The following is a 20,258-nucleotide window of genomic DNA, read 5'->3' on the forward strand; positions in this document are numbered from 1 at the left end:
TTTACGAATATAAATATTGTACAGGTAAACATTTGTCATTGAGGTAGACATGTTGTACAGAGCAGTGTAAAACTAGCAGTTGTATTCCTGTAGTTGTCCGTTAATTTGTGTGTGTGTGTGTGTGTGTGTGTGTGTGTGTGTGTGTATCAGTCCAGTTTCTTCATGTATAGAAGTCTGATGGCTTGTGAAAAGAAAGTGTTGCACAGTCTGGATGTGAGAGCCCGAATAATAAAGTCTATTAATACCTCGATAATTAAGACAACATTACCACAAATTTATTTATTTATGGTCATAAATGCAGCAAATAGGCATATTTAAAAGATTTCTATGAAAAAAATTTGAAAAATGTCTAATATGTGACACACACACACACTGCAATTTGTAAAAATGAAGCAATGATTTAAATAAATACTCTAGAAAAAACTTTAGAATAAAATAAACAAATAATTGTCTAATTAGATTTCACCAGTAACTCAAAAAGAAAGAAAATTATATGATTTAGTATAATGTCTATTATTATTTATAATATAAAATTATATTCATAATTTATATTTACTATTAATTTTTGCTTAAAACAAACAAAATAAACAATAAAAAGTGTAAATCAATGAATACAGAACTATAATGATCAGAAAACGGTGTAAAGTGACTTAACTAAAGGAAAGCAGCTAAACTTTTTCCAGGTAACTGAATTTAGACCCGTTATTAACAGCTTTGTTCACGGTATAAATCAAATTTGAGAAACTGTTCCGCAGCTCACCTGCAGGAGCAGCGACGATCCAACGCGCCTCCGACTGAAACCAGACGAAGAAGAGCAAAAGGAAAAGAAAACAAAAGTCCCCCAGGGTTTATTCCCCTCATGGTCCTGTCATGCCAGCTAAAAAGCGACAGAATGATTCGGAAACAGGCAAAAAGAACAAAAAGGAGAAAAGAGGTGAGATCGCAGCGATAAACGCGGACCTTAAGGAAGACTCTGTCCTGAAGAGCATGAGAGACGCCTGGCAGAGGAAACAGAGCTTCTCTAGTGGTATGTGTGTGTGTGTGTGTTCATTTGCTCACCTATGTGACTCTGAGTTTACATTACTTCAGCTGTCTTCATCATAGTTCCTGACTGCATGCAGCATTCATTTGGTTTGTAGACATAAAGCAGAATGGTTTGAGTGTTTGTCAGGACAGTAAATCCCTCCTGTTTTCTGTCCAGGTTGTGTCCAGCTGGATTGTGAGCCCTTTCCTCACTGTCAGATCACAGACTTCCTGCAGAGTCCGAGTTTTGTGGAGGGTCTGCAAGCTGAGCTCTTGCAGCTGAACTTCAACAGCAAGTCCAATGATTTGTACAAGTTTCAACAGGTATGGGTCTGAACTATACAGCAGTCACAATTATTTAAGCCCTTTTACCTATTATATACTATTAATAATATCAAACATTTGATTCTTCTTGATGATACTATATATTTTTTTTATTCTTCAAATGGTTTCTGGTGAGACAATTCACAGATTTATGAACAATAAACGCACGCGTGCTTCCAGAAACTGTTAGTGTCATCTTCTCTGGAAAAAAACAACAACATTTTTCTAATCCAAATATCTCTATAATCTTCAATCAATAACCCTTTTCTAGACTAGTAAAACAATTGTCAATTTACAAAAAACAAAAGTCAAAATTAAGTGAGATTCTTCTTAAAGCAAACAACAGAATCTATGAGGTAAACAAAATGATCTAGAACTTATTGAATTTGTCTTTTTTAATGAAATCAAGACTTTTTACTTCTCTAGAAAATACTTCTTGATTTAAAAATTCATTTTAGATATTTGAGCTAGGAAACCAGACAAAACCTTAAAGTAAGAAAATAATGTCTTAAAGTGTTGTTGTTACCATAGACCAGGGCTTGCAAAACCATTTCAAGTCACGATCCCCAAAATAACAATTCAGTGACCTGCGACCCCCACTATCCTCGAGGTGGTAAAAACATACAAACATTGCACACAATGGTGCTCACACCAGTAGAAATTATATAAAAGAGCTTATTAACAACACAAAAAAGTGCAACAGTCTAAAAAAATCATATAATTTATTATATTATTCATTATTATTATTACTATTATTAATTGATTATATTCATTTGTGTAATTTAATATTAAAGTTAATGAGACTGGTGAGGACAGTGTTTACAGCACAAGACTTTTCTTGGTTTAATTTTGGAGACTGACACTTGTTAATTGTCATGTTCAGTCGTGGGCTTTATTTTTAATGTACATGCGTGCCGTCAAAGTTTAACATTGTGCTGTTAAATCAATTTACTGCAACTAACACTATTGCTGTGTCATTAATTTGGCGTAATGACCCAAGGGGTCGCAATCCAATGGAAAAAGAATTGAAAGGCTGATGGCCTTTTATTTTCATGTTGTTTTTAATAACTATTAAATGCTATTTTTATCTCCTGTAGGTTTTGGATAAAACATGGCAATTCTAATAGTTTAATAAGTTATATGATATTTTTGGAAATCACCAAGCAACCCTATTGTCTCGTGTTCCCACTTTGGGAACCACTGCCTTATAGACCATCTAATGTAATAAAACAATCTCTAGCTTTTAAGAGACCTGTTTTAATTTGGCCATAATCTCAGTTTTAACATGTGGATGGTTTACATTTGTTTATGTGTCACGTTATCAGTTCAAACTAATGAAATCTCTATAAAGTTTCCAAACGCTTAACAATTTATTCCTTACCATACAAATAAATGACTTGCTACTGCCAAATAGGGCTTGAATAATTAATATTAATATTTGTAATCTTCAATTATATCTGTAACTATGAAATTATAAATGCATTTAAGTTTGGTTAAAACAAAAAAATACATAAAAAACAATAAAAAGTGTAATTGAATAATACTAATACTATGGGGTGGCGCAGTGGGTAGCACTGTCACCTCACAGCAAGAAGGTCGCTGGTTCGCTGGTTGGGCTAATGACCAAATTAGATGTTACGAAACGCCAACATGGTGCGGCTAAATATCAACTTTAATATGAATGGCCCTGGAAATAAGTAACACAAATATGATGCTATTAAAATAGGGCTTGAATAATTATGAAATAGAGATACTAAAAAATATTTTATTACATTATTACTTGCTACTAAACTGTAACAGAATCAGTTAAAGGCAAACTATTTCAGTTTCAGGGGAGTTGAATAATTTGTATACTATACACTGCAAAAAGGAGGTTCTGTCTTGTTTCTAGTCCAGATATCTCATAATTCTTAAATCAAGAAGCATTTTCTAGATCAGGGGTGCCCAAACTTTTTCTTATAAGGGGCCAAAAAACAAAGTTGATTAATGGTGGTGGGCCCAAGATAAATAAACCAAAGTATTACAGTAAAGTTGCCATAATAATTTACTAATTTATTAATATTTAAAAACAAATTGAAAAAGTACTGTAATCGTAATAATAATTATATCTTTTTTACATTTTTATTATGAACTTCGTACAATAAAAACAAACAATCCCCTTTATAACACAATGCTGTACCATGCTGAATCATTCAGTACACTTGATTTGCTCATCGGGGATCCTTACGTTTTTTTAAAAATCTGATTCATGCACAACATTTAATTGAAACATTTAATTTGCTTTTTTGTATCCCAATAATTAAACAAACAAATAAAAGGTTACATTAAAATTAGAAATGACGAGCTCTGCTGAAGGTATTGGCCCCAACCTTTCTTCTCAGATGGGATGGTGGGCCAAATCAAAATTTACCATGGGCCAACTTTGGCCCGCAGGCCCTAGTTTGGGCATCTCTGTTCTAGACTAACAAAATTATTGGCTTGTTTTCAGAAAGAATAAGTCAAAATAAAGTATGTTTTTTTTTTTCTTAAAACAAGCAAAATAATCTGCCAGTGAGGTAAGTATAAAATCTTATTTCAGTCGATGCCAGTGGTGTAGTGGTTAGTGCGTCGACACATGCACTCCGGTGCTCACGGTGACCCGAGTTCGATTCCTGCCTCGTGGTCCTATGCCGATCCTTCCCCTCTCTCTGCTCCCCATGCTTTCCAGTCAATTCTCTCTACTATCCTATACATTAAAGGTGAAAACCTCGAAAAAAAATATTATAAAAAAAAAATCTTATTTCGACCCAAAAACAAGATCATTTTATTTATCCAAATGGCAGATTATTTTGCTTGATTTAAGGAAAATCTCACTTAATTTACACTTTTTTTAATAAAAACAAGACTATAATTTTTACTTGTCTAGAAAATGCTCTTGATATATTCGTGTTTAGACTATAAACAAGACAAAAACCTGAAATCCAACATTTTTTGCAGTGTCTATTGTGAATCAAATGGTTGCAAAGTCTAAAAGTCTGTTTCTTTATTTTGCAGTCAGATGATCTGAAAGAGAGAAAAGAGCATCATATCTCACAAATACGGTGCGTCAGAGTTTATTTCAGCATCTGCGTCTGTGTGATTGTTTGGTTCATAGATGTGATGTTTGTTTGAATCTCAGGTCAGTGATTTTCGGGGAGTTTCGCGTGTGGTTGTCAGAAGTGCTGCAGGTAGATCTGGAGGCGACTGTGGACATTTCCTGTGCCAAATATGAGCATACGGGTAAAGCATCTGGAGCAGTCAGTCACCGGGGTTTTAGATGACGTCTTTCTCTCAGTGGCTTTCATCACGTCTCTGTCTTTCTGCTGTTCTTTTGCAGATGTTTTGCTGTGTCATGATGATGAGCTGGAGGGACGAAGAGTCGCGTTCATCCTTTATCTGGTGCCTCCCTGGGAAGTAAAAGATGGAGGGACCCTCGACCTGTTCAACACTGATGGTGTGTGATAGAAGAGCATAAGTAGGCCTGTCACGATATCTATCTTTTGCTGTAACATATTTTGCACCAAAATATATTGTGATAATTGATATTATTGTCATTTTAAGACCACTTTATTTCACTCATTATATAATGCCAGAATGCCAATATAACATCATCACAATGCAAGTACACTATACAAAATCTTAAGAATTCTTATGAATATTTCATTTAATTATAATAATTTTAACTATTTAATAATGAGGCATTGGAATCAGAATGTGAAAGCGCATATCCTTAATAAATAATAATAAATGTTAACAATGCAGTGCAAGGTAAAAAGTAACAGAGGCTGCGTTTTCTGCTACCAGCTCTATTTTCAGTTGTCAGACTCCCACATGAAAATATACTATAGTAATTTATAGTAAGTACAATAGTGTTTTTAACCATACTGACACTGACACCTCCAATAGAGATGGAGAGGTTGTACAATTGTTTTTTATGTATGGGAGATATATATTGCATCACCAAAAAAGATTAAGGTCATGTCTATGTGTTGTACGGTAAGTCCATACATTGTTTATTGTGACAGGCCTTAAAGTGGTGTCTTTTTACCCCCCCCAAAATGTGTTTTCCGGTGGGCAGTCATGCTTTTGATCCAATCGACACTAAGTGCATTTTGTTGCAAACTCGATACTCAACCAAAAAGGAGTTGTTTCATGACATCTTAAGTTTATTTTATGTTTTGTGACTCTTAAGCCTGTACCATGATGGTGGATGAACAAACTCAGGATTAGTTCGAGTTGACACAAACTAATGCAGTCAGGCTTTGTTTGTACCATGATGCTGATCATCAACTATTTCTGTTAACCCTGGCTTTGATTTTGAGTTTGAGTGCATGCAGATAAAGTCGCACGCCTTGAAACAATGATACTGTAATTGACTTTTCACAAGAGACCCAGAGCATTTCACAGACAGAGAGAAGGTTTAAAAATACAAATAATTAAAAACCAGCAAACTGAAAAGAGCTACCCATGTCCTGTATAAGTATACATAGACTCAGAAATCTAAGTTCATATGTTCCTATTTTTTATTTATTTATCTTCTGGATAAAAGGGGTTGTAAATGTTTTAAATGACAGTTATCCGTGTACAGTTGGATTCAGAATTATTAGCCCTCCTGTTTCATTTTAATTGTTTTATTATTTTCCCCAATTTCTGTTTAATGGAGAGAAGATTTTTCAACACATTTCTAAACACAATAGTTTTATTATCTCATTTCTAATAACCGATTTCTTTTATCTTTGCCATGATGACAGTAAATAATATTTCACTAGATATTGTTCAAGACACTAGTATTCAGAATAAAGTGACATTTAAAGGCTTAACTAGGTTAATTAGGTAAGTTATGGTAAATAGGGAAGTCATTGCATAACAGTGGTTTGTTCGGTAGAAAATAAAAAAAACAGTATTGCTTAAGCGGGCTAATAATTTTGACCCTAAAATAAGCCAGAAGAAAAAATATTATCGGAAAGTAATGTGAAAATTTCCCTATAAATCACTTGAGAAATATTTGAAACAGAATAAATATTGCACAGCAGGGCTAATAATTTTGCCCTCAACTTCATATATATATATATATGTATGGTATGGTGTATGTGTGTAAATTGAATAATTAAAGTGACCTAAAACCTACTATTAGTGCAAACTAAACTGAAGCTTAACTGGCTATCCTATCCTGTATCTTATACCTGTATCCTGCACTTGCTACTATTGCGCTGCTGGTTAGACCTAAACTGCATTTCGTTGCCTTGTACTTGTACATGTGTAATGACAATAAAGTTGAATCTAATCTAATCTATCCAGCTAATCTGGCTTCATTACACAGACCCCAGCTCACCTTTGTAGTAATATTTACTGAAGAATCGTGCATGGCGATCACGTTTAACAGTTTCTTTTAGTAGTTGAGTCTTTGTATTTTGGTTTGTTTCACAGAACATTGTCAGCCATTGAGTGTTGTCAAGTCTCTGCTTCCTTGCTGTAACAGTCTGGTGTTTTTTGAAGTCTCTCCCGTCTCCTTCCATCAGGTAATCAGAAGCTGTCTTATTTTAAACGAGTTATTTTTATGCTACAAAATTCATGTATCTTTTTCTTTTTTGTTTTTCATTTTAGTTTAAATGTAAGTTTGTCGTTTTTATTATTATGGTTGTTGTTGTTGATATTTTTGTAAATTGTCAGCTTCAGCTTAAAGTTAGTTTTTGTTTATTTTGTTCATTTTTATTTACTGTAACCCTTGTGATATGCTCTGTACTTCATATTATTAAAACATAATTTATTCATTTTAATCTAACTTATTTATTCTTTTAAAAGTAAATTTTTATTAGATTTTTGTATTTAAATTGTGTCAAATTTATTAGATTTAAATTCTATTAGATTAAATTTATCAGATTTTTGCACAATCTTTTTGTATACATTTTTTTTGTATTACAATTGTGATAAATGTATTACATTTTATATTTATTAGATTAAATGATTTGATTTATTTTTTTGTATAACTTTTTCTAACTACCCCTTTTGTACTAATATGTTTTGTTTATAATGATTTAATGTATGGGCGGCATACTGTCTCAGTGGGCTTAGCACTGTCACCTCACAGCAAGAGGCTAAAAAACAGAACAAAAAAACAGGACATGTATTGTCAGATTTTGTCAATAAATAAATATTGGCTACTTTTGTCATTATGATTAGTGTTTTTTTAATTAAATAATTAATTTATTTATTTGTGAAATAGGCATAGGTTAAAAAATTTCCCGTGAGCATATAACAGCAACCAATAACAAAACATCGTAGTTTTACCTGCAGTGCAGGTAATTTGACATCGCAGGCAGATCATCTTTAAAACCAAATTGCAAAAAGGTGTTTTATAGGAATTTGAAAATAAAAGCAAACTTCATCCCACATACTATTTATAATAGCCTAGAGTACTCGTGGTCATGAAAAGCAAAAGCGTAAAACGTGTGAGCATGCATTCAAAGCGGGCTCCTTCGGTGTTCATCGTGCTCGAGAATAAGCATTATAAGTGTAGCATGTATCCGATTCATTCAGGAGGGTTTGAAAAAAAACGACTCTACTCTGAGAGTTGATTTCTGTTCTGGAGTTGATTCTGGTACTAGATTCATTGAGAGTCAAGGAGTCGACTCCACATCCCTAGTTTTAGTGTGTATGGATGTTTCCCAGTACTAGGTTGCAGCAGTTGGGGCATCTGCTGCGTAAAATATATGCTGGACAAGTTGGTGGTTCATTCCGCTGTGGCGACCTCTGAAGTAGAGACAATTTTTTTTCCTATTAATACAATTCTGAAGTTGTTAGTATAGTTCTTTCTGAAGTATTTACATGCGCGTGAATGATCTGACCTGTGAGCTTGACCTAGGTGGCGGAGGTGCTGTCAGAGGAGAAGTGTCGTTTATCTCTGAGTGGCTGGTTTCATGGCCCTTCCTTACCAAGACCCTCACGCTACATTGAGACCTCAGCTCCCCGACACGCTCACATCCCCAGAGATGTAAGTCAACTTAGCCTGACAGTCCATTTTTAGTGTGTGTCATGACCAAATGACCATGACCTGACCTGTGTGTTTATGCGTTTGATACAGGAGACTTTGCTTTTTGAATGGGTGAACGAGATGTACCTGGATCCTCGCTATCAGGCGCGGGTACAGCAGGAATTCGAGGACAGTTCAGAGATTTGCTTGCCTAGTTTCTTACAGGTTAGTCATCCTTATTATCTTTTACACTGTGTTTAATGTACATACAGTTGTATACAAACAATGTGCATTGGTGTATGTTGTTATAAAACGCAGGCTCACAATTGGAAGGATTTGTACTTGGATAAAATAAACTCTGCCAGAAGAGGCTTTTTCTGTCTGCGCTGTTGTGGAGCTTCATCTATAATTAATGCAAAGGAGAAATTCCTGTAGATGTGAAATTTAGTGACATGTCCCATGCCCACAGTAGAGGCATGTAGTCCGGGTAGGTGGTAAATAATTAATTGTCCAAGTTATTTATTTATTATTTTTGCGCATAAAAGAGTCACGTTTGCAGACTTCACATGCAAGACTATGCTGTTGTCGTGCTGTATGATCAATAACGTTACATATGAATTACAGTCAATATGCTCAAACGCTTTTTTATTTATGCATTAATGTGTTCTGTTTAATTCTATTTTTATACTGAATTTTTAAATTAACTTGCAGTGCTCAGCATACAGTTGAAGTCAGAATTATTAACCCCCCTGAATTATTAGCCCCCTGTTTATTTATTTCCCCAATCTCTGTTTAACGGAGAGAAGATTTTTTTCAACACATTTCTAAACATAATAGTTTTAATAACTCATTTCTAATAACTGATTTATTTTATCTTTGCCATGATGACAGTAAATAATATTTGACTAGATATTGTTCAAGATACTTCTATACAGCTTAAAGTGACATATAAAGGCTTAATTAGGTTAACTAGTCAGGTTAGGGTAATTAGGCACATTATTGTATAACAGTGTATTGTTCTGTAGACTATCGAGAAAAAAAATGGTTTTTGAAAAATTTAAAACTGCTTTTATTCTAGCCAATATAAAACAAAAAGACTTCCTGCAGAAGAAAAAATATTATCAGACATACTGTGAAAATTTCCTTGTTGTGTAATAGATAATTTGGGAAATATTTAAAAAAGGAAAAAAAAATTGAAAGGGGGGCTAATAATTCTGACTTCAACTGTATGTATGTATATATACAGTATATGTATATGTATGTATATATATATGTATATATATATATATATATATATATATATATATATATATATATATATATATATATATATATGTATGTATATATATATATATGTATGTATATATATATATATATATATATATATATATATATATATATATATATGTATATGTATATATATGTATATGTATATATATGTATATATATGTATATGTATATATATGTATATGTATATATATGTATATATATGTATATGTATATATATGTATATATATATATATGTATTACAAAATTACAACCTACAAAATGTAAACAAATTTTCAAATTTTTACTTCTAGATTTTTCCTCTTTTTTTATTTGTATTTAATATTTTTCTATAACATAAATTTGGCTGTATTAGTTTTTGAATAGTTATTGTAAGTTATTTTGTTAGATACGCTCCAGATTTGGCTTCAGTACTGACTAATCTAATGTATATGCACAAATATAATACTGTAAAGCTTCCTATTAAAAATATGAATTTAAAACAGAGATTTATGAGGGGTGTACTCATGATGAGCATTGTGTATATATATATATATATATATATATATACTGCATGTGCTGAGCAGTGTGTATATATTTGTTTAGTATATACATGTATATGTGTGCATTTATACATGCATAGTATCAACAGTATATGTGCATATTTAGTTGCAATTTATCATTAAACGGCACCAGTTTACACTTGACTAACCACAGGTAAGCATTCAAATCTTTATTTAGGTAACAAAGATTCAGTGAGTGATTGAATCCAAAACAAATTATTATTTAAAGTGCAACACTAAAGATCTATTAGTACTTCTGTTAAATTGCAAATTTAACTTCAATACTTTCTACTGAGTGTATAAATGAACATTATAGAATTTTGAATGGCCATATTTACCAATGCATAAATTGTGATGAATCTAGATTAATGATAATAGTCTACCTATTGCATTAAATAATGTTAGGCCGACCTTGTTGTAAAGTGTATTTGTAAAACCCTCTAAAATCCACAGTTGCAATGCTGATATCCTGCATTGTGTCTTTTCGCTGTCAGGAGGAGAAACTGAGGCAGGTGCGCAGCGCACTGCAGTCCTCTGAGATCCAGTGGGAGAAGAGAGGGCCGCCAAATAAGAGGTCAGATCCAAACATCTGTCATGTGGTTTGATCATGTTAAGCAGTAATCTTTTCCTGCACCTGAATATTTTTCTCATTCTGGTAATTGTCATCTGATTTGTTTATGCGCTCGTGTGTTAATGATTATCATTGTGTTTAGGTGTTATAGCTGTGCAGATCTGCAGAGCATCCCGTCTTGTGTTCAGGAGTGCTGGGAACTCCTCTCGTCTGAGGCATTCTTCATCCTCTTATCCAACCTGACCGGCCTCAGTCTGCACTATCTGTGCACCAACGAGGATGACAGCGAGAATGAAAAGGGAAAGAGCGAGACGGAGAATAGAGACACAGAGGGAGATGCTCAAGCTGGGGGCTCCAGCACTGAAGCTGATGCTTCCTCTCATGAGAACAAGAAAGACAAAGGTGATTGCATGTGTGTAAGGATGGTGTGCTTTCAGATCAGTTCTTACATATACAATAATTAAATTTGAATTCTTGCAGGACCTCCTACTTGTGTTGGAGAAGTGCGTCGCTGGGCGCATGGGGACTATACGCTGCTGCATGACTCTGTCAAAAGAGAGTATGCATTGGATCTGCAGCTCCACATGGGTTGTGCGGGTATGTCATTTGAAATTGATGTTATTGAATTAGGGCTTTTGCACAGGAGGAACCCTTTTAAAGTTCCTATAACTATCCGCTTGTTAAGTCATGATGTATGGAATAGTCTTTCTGGGTCAAGGCCGCTACTCATTTGAATTGAGAAAATATTAGTTTATGACCATTTTTTAGTCATATCACACATTAAAGGGCACCTATGGTAAAAAATCTACTTTTCAAGCTGTTTGGACAGACATATGTGCATGTATGGTGTATAGACCGTCATATTGGGGTGATATAAGCACACCCAGTGCTTTTTTTCAATTTAACAACATAAAAAACGGTGGACCAATTGGAGCTGTTTTCAAATCGACCGCTACTTGACGTAGGAGAGCGGTCCCCCCGCCCACCAATATTGATTGACAGGCGCGTCATCATATCCTCAGTTTGTTGATTCACATCCGCCATTTTCAGCGTGAGTCGAAGCGATATCACTAAAGGAACACCCTTGCTCTATTTTTAGATGCAAGGCTCATTGGGCTCAACACAAGAGCAATATTCTCCACATTATCGCTCTAATCGGAATTATTGGTTGTATCTTTAGGTGGGTTTGCAAACATGTGTACTTCTCATTGAGTCTACCTTATACTTCAGCCGTTTGCATTTCTCGCGATCCCAGAAGCTCCCTGTTATCTTAACTAGCATGCGGGCGCCGCGGACGGCTGCAGAAACCTATGATTAGAATTGAAAAATGCGTGGCGCGATGATTCGGGACACTTCATGCTTCTGGTGCGCCACAGAGAGTGTCTGGTGTGCCGTGTCGCGGCTTTGAGCGGCGCATCCGGTGCCTCAGTCAAAGCTAATTCAGTGTGCGTGGTTATTAGTTTCTGTGTACAAGCTCGGCACTTGAAACTAGCACACAGTTGGCTGTAAAACTGTACAAAGACACAAATGATTTTGTACTCTCTGCTTGGTCTGTGTCAGAGTCGTACATGTACGACTGAATGGTGATCCTCTCTCTCCTTCTCCGTCTGCCTGTCAGACTCTGTTGCAAACGCAGAGCGGGTGAGCTCATGGCCCCGCCTCCTTGTTACGTTGGCGGGAAGCCGAAACTAATTTACATGTGAAGCAACACACCCATAAATCAGCAAACTGTGGACATGCCCCCAACATGACACTTTTTAACACATTATAATAAAAAAAAATCTGAAGTGTGTTTTGAACTGAACCTAAACTGGCACACTTAGAAGAACCATAATATTAAATCATAAAAAAGAGGTAAACTATATTCCCTTTAAAGTGAGTGAAATAGTTTCTGTCTTCTTTTTTTTTAATCCCTTAAAGTCTCCGGGTAAACGCTGGGACACCTGGCACCCGTCACAATACCGACGGCAACAGAGAAATACTGTAGACTGTAATAGACTGTAGGGAGATATCTCTGTAGACGGATGGCATTTCATGTCACGTTCAGCCTTATAATCTTAAAATGTGAGCAAAATCAGTTTTGTCATCACCTTAAGGGGGTCACACACCTGAAGCGCCGCTTCACATTACACTATAGAGAATCATTCAAATACTAGCTCTAAAGTGACGTGAATTAGTAACGGCTTCTACTGTTCTGACGTCAACTGCAGATGACTGGTGAATAATTGGTGGAAGAAAGTAGTTCCTAATCAAAAGGGTTTTAGACTCTCCATGTTTGATTTTCTTTTTTATATACAAGATTGTGCCGTCGAACTGTTGTATAAACACAATATCACACTCGTAGCAGTGTGACATGGCTGTATATCAGCACTGGTGGGGTGCTAAAACAACGCACGTCTCCCACCAGTGCTGATATACAGCCATATCGCACTGCTACTCGTGTGATATTGCTCATATATTGCGATCGTGATTTCCGAAAGTGTTACATCACTTTGTAAACGTTCATTATTACCATTTGTTGAGTCTCCCCATACAGTTTCATATGGCACAGTTTGACCCGGAAGCCCCTTTGTGTGACGTCGCACTTAACAAGCGGATTGGTGGATTGTGGAAGTACCCACACAAATAGTTTTACAGAAGGCACAACATTTTAGGGAACTAAATTAGCTTCTACTTATGAGCAGGGTCTAATCCAGCACAATAGGAACTACAGTAATGTAAGTGTGCACTGATATGGAACACTGGCACAAGCTACTGTTTGTGCCATTAACCTGATGCCCAAATCATTTTTCGCACTTAAATTGTAATAGGTAATTTAGTCTTCATTTCTACTCTTTTAACCTCATAACTTATAGATATTCTTATTATTGTGGAATATGCGATGGAAACAGCTTTGATCACAGCATCTTCCAATTGTTGGTTTTGTTGAATGCTGCACTTAAAGGGATGGTTCACTCAAATATGAAAATTCTGCCATCATTTACTCACCCTTGACTTGTTTCAAATCAGTTTGATGTTGTTCTTTCTAAATATGTATTTTGATAAAATGTTGGAAACCAGTAACATTAACCAGTATTTGTTTTTACTAATATGGATGTCAATGGTTACCGGTTTGGAACAAGTAAAGGCTTAGCAAATGTGATTGATGCTACTTCTTAGTTCCAACTGTAGTCACAGTGTGAATGCAACCAGGAAAATTATCCTGGGGAATAAATTCTCGGGGGCACTGGGCCTAGTGGCTAGTTCCTATGACTTTAATTACCCAGTGAGTTCCTGTAACTAAAGCCCCCAAGGTCTCTGTTACACTTTATTTGAATGTTACCTTTTAAACATCCTCTGCTTGATATTTGTTGATTCTGCTGCTAAACAGACATTTAACTGACTATAAGAAACTTTATAGTCAAATACATGTCAACTTGTACTAACCCTAACCCCAACCTAAAGGTCTACCTATAATCTACTGAGAATTAGTTGGCATGTAGATGCAATGTAACTTAAATTCAACAAACGGACCATCAAAATAAAGTGTGACCATTATTTACTTGGTGTAAATGGGGCTTTATGTTCGCTTTAGTGAAGCTGGCATACTTTATAAAGCCACTTATAGTCTGGGAGATCATCAAATAAAGTGATGGCTGATATTAACCAGACAGTCAACTAATACCCTGAATTATAAATGAGCAATAAAAGAGTTAAAAATCAGCCTCTGTTTTTCTTTTCTGTCAGGGTGGAAGGCAGAGTTTGGAGGATTTACATCCTATATTGCTCATGATGAAGATGAGGAGGTAGGTGATGATGCCACAACATCTTAGTTTGTTTACATTCAGTGATTTATTATATTATGACATTAACAAACACAGCAGACCGATCATTTTTTCTTTGTGTAGCTCTTGACAGTGTACCCTGAAGATAATTCCCTCGCTCTGGTCTACAGAGACAAAGACACCCTCAAGTTCATCAAACATATCAATAACAGCAGCGCCAGCCACACCACAGCCTTTTATGACTTCTCTTTCAACTACTTCGAATCATGAGAGAAAACCAAACGTTTGATTGGCTGACTGGCTGTATGCGAGCTTGTGAAAGGATAGTGCGTTGGCCATACATTTCTGGAACACCGTGAGCTCAATACACACACACACACACACACACACACAAATAAACAAACAAAAAACAAGGCACTTTCTTTTTTCAATATTTAAGGCATAGGTCTCAAACTCAATTCCTGGAGGGCCGCAGCTCTGCACAGTTTTGCTCCAACTCTATCAAACACAGCTGATCCAAATAATTAAGTTGTTCAAAAGAGTCATGAACACCTTCATTAGTTGGATCGGCTGTGTTTGATCAGGGTTGGAGCAAAGTTGTGCAGAGCTGCGGCCCTCCAGGAATCCAGTTTGAGACAGATGATTTAAGGTGTTCACTTCCAAGCACAAAATATCCTTGTAATAATCTGCTCATAATGAAATGTAATCATTTGGTTGTGAAAAAACCCATCTGTTCTCTTACAGTATGTCAATAAATGTTAAATAACGAACAATTAATGACATTGTTTGATTATTTGATAGGGTCTACAGCAGGGGTGCCCAGGGTTCCTGGAGATCTACCTTCCTGCAGAGTTTAGCTGCAACCTTGCTCAGACACACCCATCTTTAATTACCAAGCACTCCTTCAGATCCTACTGAAGCTGCAGTCACACTGGACTTTTCTCCCCATAGACTTCCATTCATACGCACTTGAATGCATCAGACTGGAAGATTCGCAGATCGCTGCGTTGGAAAGCTTGGTGAACTCTGATCTGTGAAATCGCATCACATGATTGTGTGAGACCAATCGAGGATCAAAACATGACCTCTCTGTACAGAAATGTAAAATATGGAGCAATCGCTTGCTTTTTTGAATGTCTAATCATCTTGTTTATTCCCACCCCTTTTCGCAAGCTCAAACTCCAGTGTGACTGCAGCTTGACTTGGTTTGTTGTGTTTGAACAGGGTTGGAGTTAAACTCTGCAGGAAGGTGGATCTCCAGGAACAGGGTTGAGCATCCCTGGTCACAGGTTTAAAATGACAAGATGGTGAGAAACTGATAAGAAAATGATTATTCTTTGATGTGCATTCTCCATTCTGAGTGAATTACAAATTAAAAATGTACATTTCTGAATCTCTTAATATATTATTTGTCTCCTTTTTGAGCCACATATTCTGCATTAAATGGAAAAAAGAACATTCAACTGTCTTTATAAGGAATTCACATGAGTGCCATAAATCTACTTATTTGATTAGGCCTAAAAGTAGTTCTTAGTTTGAAATGCTTTCAAAACCATAAGCCTTTATTTCCGGTTATAAACAAATAGATTATTAGTGTGTTCTCAAACATGTATATCCCAGTTCACACTGAATAATCCAAAAAGAAACTCCCAAATAGTACATTCAATGCATCTTCACACAGCTGAGTTAATGATGCTCTAGATTCAAGGTGAATGCCACTTTAAAGTCAGATTAAATTGTGTGCTGTAACTCACTGCAGCCAATAGTATCAAAGTTTACAATAACCGTTGTGATTTCCGTGCAAATCCATTTATGCGATCTCTGAGTAGCATTAAAAAAAGCTTATGTAAAGACGGCAATTTAGTGCCACCTTTGCAGTGTAAATTTTGACTTAACCAAATGAATAAAGTATCATGGAAAAAATTAACGGGACTGAAAAATATCTCAAGTTTAAATTCAATAACGGTCAATAAGTTCCTGACACTCACTATAATTATACACCAACCCCAACAGACTGTGCATCTGACCAATCAGAGCAGATTACGCTCACTGAAAGATTTTGAAAGAACCTAATCTTCAGACAAACCATTAAAGGGGTAGTTTACTCCCAAAAATGTTTATTAATTACTCGCCCTCATGTGATTTCAAACCCCTGAGACCTTCATCTGTCTTCAGACCACAAATTACGATATTTTTGTATGAAATCTGAGAGCACCTTCGTCCTCTATAGACCGCAACAGCCCTGTGACATTCAGTTAAGTTCAGTGGGCATCTGGGTTGCACATTATTTTGTTTTATTTTTGTTTTACTTCGATTGGGCCATTGAAGTCATTGATTTTTTTTTTTGGTACTTTGCTAGACCATAGTCGGGACCATAAGAATTTCTGTATTTAGAGGATCAGGGAACATTTGATTTCTTCTAAAATATCCATTTCTCCAATTGTGTTCCAAAAATTAATGAAGGTATTGGAGTTTGGAATGACATGAATGTGAGTAATTATTGATAGAAAGTGTATTTTTGGGTGAACTAAAGCTTTTGGAATCTCCAAAATGTGATGATAAATAGGATGATAGCGTGATGTAAAATGTACTGTATATTACGAGACTTTTTTTGGACCATGGATGGCTGTAAACCTATTGTAGGAGACCTCCAAACCAAAAGTGTTAACCTTCAAAGTAGCATAACTTTATTTTAGGTCACTTTAATTATGTACTGGAGGCAGAGACTTTGATGTTAACCAGACTTCGATGTTGGACAACAAAATGATCTTCAACTCAACCACTAGACCATATATTGTCTGACTTGCACCATGAAACTATACGTGGTTGAGATCACTTTGGTTTAGTACACTTTTGTACAAGTCCAGGGATGAGGTTCTTTATGTGTTTTGAGTGTGTATCTGCAGAGATTTGGACAGTTTGTGATGAAGGCTGTTATCACTTCTTGCGAGACCACACAATAACAGTGAACCTCCTGGAGCCGGACACACCTCTGCGCTAAGACTATCAGCTCAGAGTTGAGATCAGGAGACGGGATGGTCTGCAGCTCCAGGACCTCCAAAGTGTCTGCGTAACACTGCCCGACTATCCGAACCTCATCCAGCAGAAGCGTCCAGGTGAGCAGCCGAAGACAGCGCACAGGGATGCTGGGCTGCAGAACCCCAGGGACATGCAGTTCGGGCAGGGTGTGGTCCAGCTCAAGTTCCACACAGAGTCGCGGATGTCTCCGCTTAACCTCTAACCATATCTGATCACACAGAGGCACGGTGTATTTGAGTGAGCGCTCGCAACGCAGCTCCAGTTTCTTTAGCGCTGGCCGCTCGGGCAACATGAGATCTTCGAAGACGTCTTGTGATAGGCTGGCCTGAAAAACTCCAAGAACGTTGAGTGATGGGCAACTCTTCAGCACATGCCTCAGAGTCTCAGATGTGACGCCACACACCAGAGACTGATTGTTAATGTAAAGACTTTTCAGAGCAGGGCACAGCATGGCTACACTCCTAACGAAGGAGTCGCTGAGGGTGAAGGGCACACCCTTTAGGTCAAAATGGTTAAGGATGACCCATTGGTCAATATGTCCACTAAGCCTTGCTGCAGGTCCTGCCCAGCATAAAAGAGGGGAGGGTTTGCCACACAACAAATGGAAAGTCCTTCCAGCCGCCCATCACCTCCGGCAACTGCCTGCTGCAGCACCCACAGTGCATTTTTGCGATTGGCTAAATCAGTCAGACTTATCCTCAGTTTCAAGTTTCTGACCAGTGGGAGAAGATCGGAATATCTGTCAGGGACACTGGTTCCCGACTCACACCTAAAAGAGAGATAACATTTGTCAAATGGAGCAAGTGGACACCATTTCTTAATGTTGCTTATTATTTTGTAATTATCAAGATGAGGTGGCATAGCATTGACAATTTTGAGACGATAAATAAGCAGCTTTGTTGTCTCATGTAGCAAATGCAGTGAAGCAGGTAGTGATGACTGCCTCTGCCTCCACTTTTTACACATCAAATGTTGTATTGGTAAGACACTTGGACCAACCAAGGTGGTACTTTAAAAAAAGGCACCCCCAGGCACTACTGTACATCATGGAAAACCACACAGAAAAAGAGAGGCAGTCATTTTAAACTTCCTTTGTCCGCTTCACAAAGTAAAATGTAGTTCAGAATAGCAGCAGGGATTCCCCCAAGGGGAGGTACTTAGTGCTTAGGGAAGTTTCCAAGTGAGTGTCTAAAAACAGACCCTCATAATGCTCTGGCACTGTCTGTTCATATTACACATTCATTAACTCAGTATCTATTACAGTCTGCATATTCACTGTATTCTACACACCTATACTTTAATGAATCATAAATATTTGCCCATCTGAGCTTTTGGGATATAAAGGTTATGAGTTGGATTTATAAGCACAATATAGATATGTATTGGTAAATTGTTGGTTGGAGTTTGGACCAATAACATCAAATGAGTGAGATAAAATGAGTCTGACAAGGGTCCCGAAAAGTGGAGCCAAAACATTTGGATTCTTCATGGTTGCTGGCTACAGAATAGGCTGCCGTCATCATTCTCACACAATTTTTTTTCCTTTTTCTAAAAGTCTTGATAACACCATCATGGAGTTTTTCTTTTGTTATTTCAGCAAACAGGGTTGTAAAAAAATATTGTTCCACTCTCCCATTCACTGCGGTCAAAGTTTACCCAACTATGACGTCTTCTGCTACTGAGAAACCCGGAAATGTGAAAGGGGTCTATACCTCAATACCTTAACTCCATTTAATGGTCACCACTTCACAGATTCTGGCTCCAAAGGACATCATCAGCACAAGATAACAGTGACCACAGAGTTGGAATTTTGGCTTCACGTTTCAACAGTGGAAGAAAGTGGAGAAGCATCGTCCATCTTTTTTATGGTTTATTGTATAATTACCATGCGATTAACAGGGCACTTGACAAGAACTAAACCTTTGGTCACAAAAGAGGCCATGGAGAAGATAAAAAACATAGCAAATCTCTTTCAATACTCGAATGTTTCTGAATTGTTATACGATTACAAAGCAAATTGGAGACTTTTGCTTGAGTCTCCAGCTTCTCAAAAGTTCTCCAACTCCAAAAATCTCAGAGATTGTTTCTTCTACAATCACAACAATGAAACTGTGCTTAGATCTGAGAAAAGTCTGCAATCAAATCTCAATGTAACTTTTTAAAAAGTATCATTAAATTATCTTTAGAGTTCAAAATCTCTTTTATTCACAATTATAATTTATATTGTACTCTGTATAATTATTTTAACTCTTAATGTTCATGAGACGTTTTATTTAAAAATAAATAAAATATTTGGATGCACAATTCATTTATATCGCAAGACAGAAAAGGTAAGCTCAGATAATAAAATGTTCCTCTTGGAGGGTTTTCTTGTATTTCATCATGGATACAACAGAAACATACAGTTCCTACCTGACTTCAGTATCTTTCCATGAACTTGGATGTGTCATGATATTAGACCAAGCCTTACAAACAATAAATGCATTGCATTTGTCCTGTAAAGGCAGGAAAGAAAAGATATGTGCAAGGATCTCTTCTGGCAGATCCATTCCATTCCAGATCAATCCTCTGTCTACAGCAGTAAATTAGGTTAAACACAAGATTGAAGCAGGTTATCTGATATGGTAACAGAAAACCTCTTAATCCAGGGCAGTTCGTGGTGACTGCTGACTGTAAGTCTGTCAGACTTCAGAAAAAAACATACATACGTTCTCAAACTT

General features: G+C 36.4%; 2 protein-coding genes across 2 annotated transcripts; one reads left to right on the forward strand and one right to left on the reverse strand.

Moving 5' to 3' along the window:
- The first annotated feature begins 793 nt into the window (after positions 1-793).
- ogfod1 (2-oxoglutarate and iron-dependent oxygenase domain containing 1) lies at positions 794-15,272 on the forward strand. Its single transcript, XM_056461501.1, has 13 exons — positions 794-1,027; positions 1,202-1,347; positions 4,381-4,427; positions 4,505-4,605; positions 4,703-4,819; positions 6,793-6,884; positions 8,228-8,356; positions 8,447-8,560; positions 10,659-10,738; positions 10,878-11,137; positions 11,216-11,332; positions 14,462-14,520; positions 14,623-15,272. The coding sequence occupies exons 1-13, from the start codon at positions 871-873 to the stop codon at positions 14,767-14,769; spliced, it is 1,566 nt and encodes a 521-aa protein (XP_056317476.1). The 5' UTR covers positions 794-870; the 3' UTR covers positions 14,770-15,272.
- fbxl8 (F-box and leucine-rich repeat protein 8) lies at positions 14,548-20,219 on the reverse strand. The gene is given in 3 exon segments (XM_056461503.1): positions 14,548-18,048; positions 18,051-18,307; positions 19,951-20,219. Coding segments are annotated over 3 exon segments (1,101 nt in total). The 5' UTR covers positions 20,088-20,219; the 3' UTR covers positions 14,548-17,341.
- Positions 20,220-20,258: the final 39 nt, after the last annotated feature.

The sequence above is a fragment of the Danio aesculapii genome, chromosome 7, assembly GCF_903798145.1.
Source record: "Danio aesculapii chromosome 7, fDanAes4.1, whole genome shotgun sequence".
Classification (NCBI taxonomy): domain Eukaryota; kingdom Metazoa; phylum Chordata; class Actinopteri; order Cypriniformes; family Danionidae; genus Danio; species Danio aesculapii.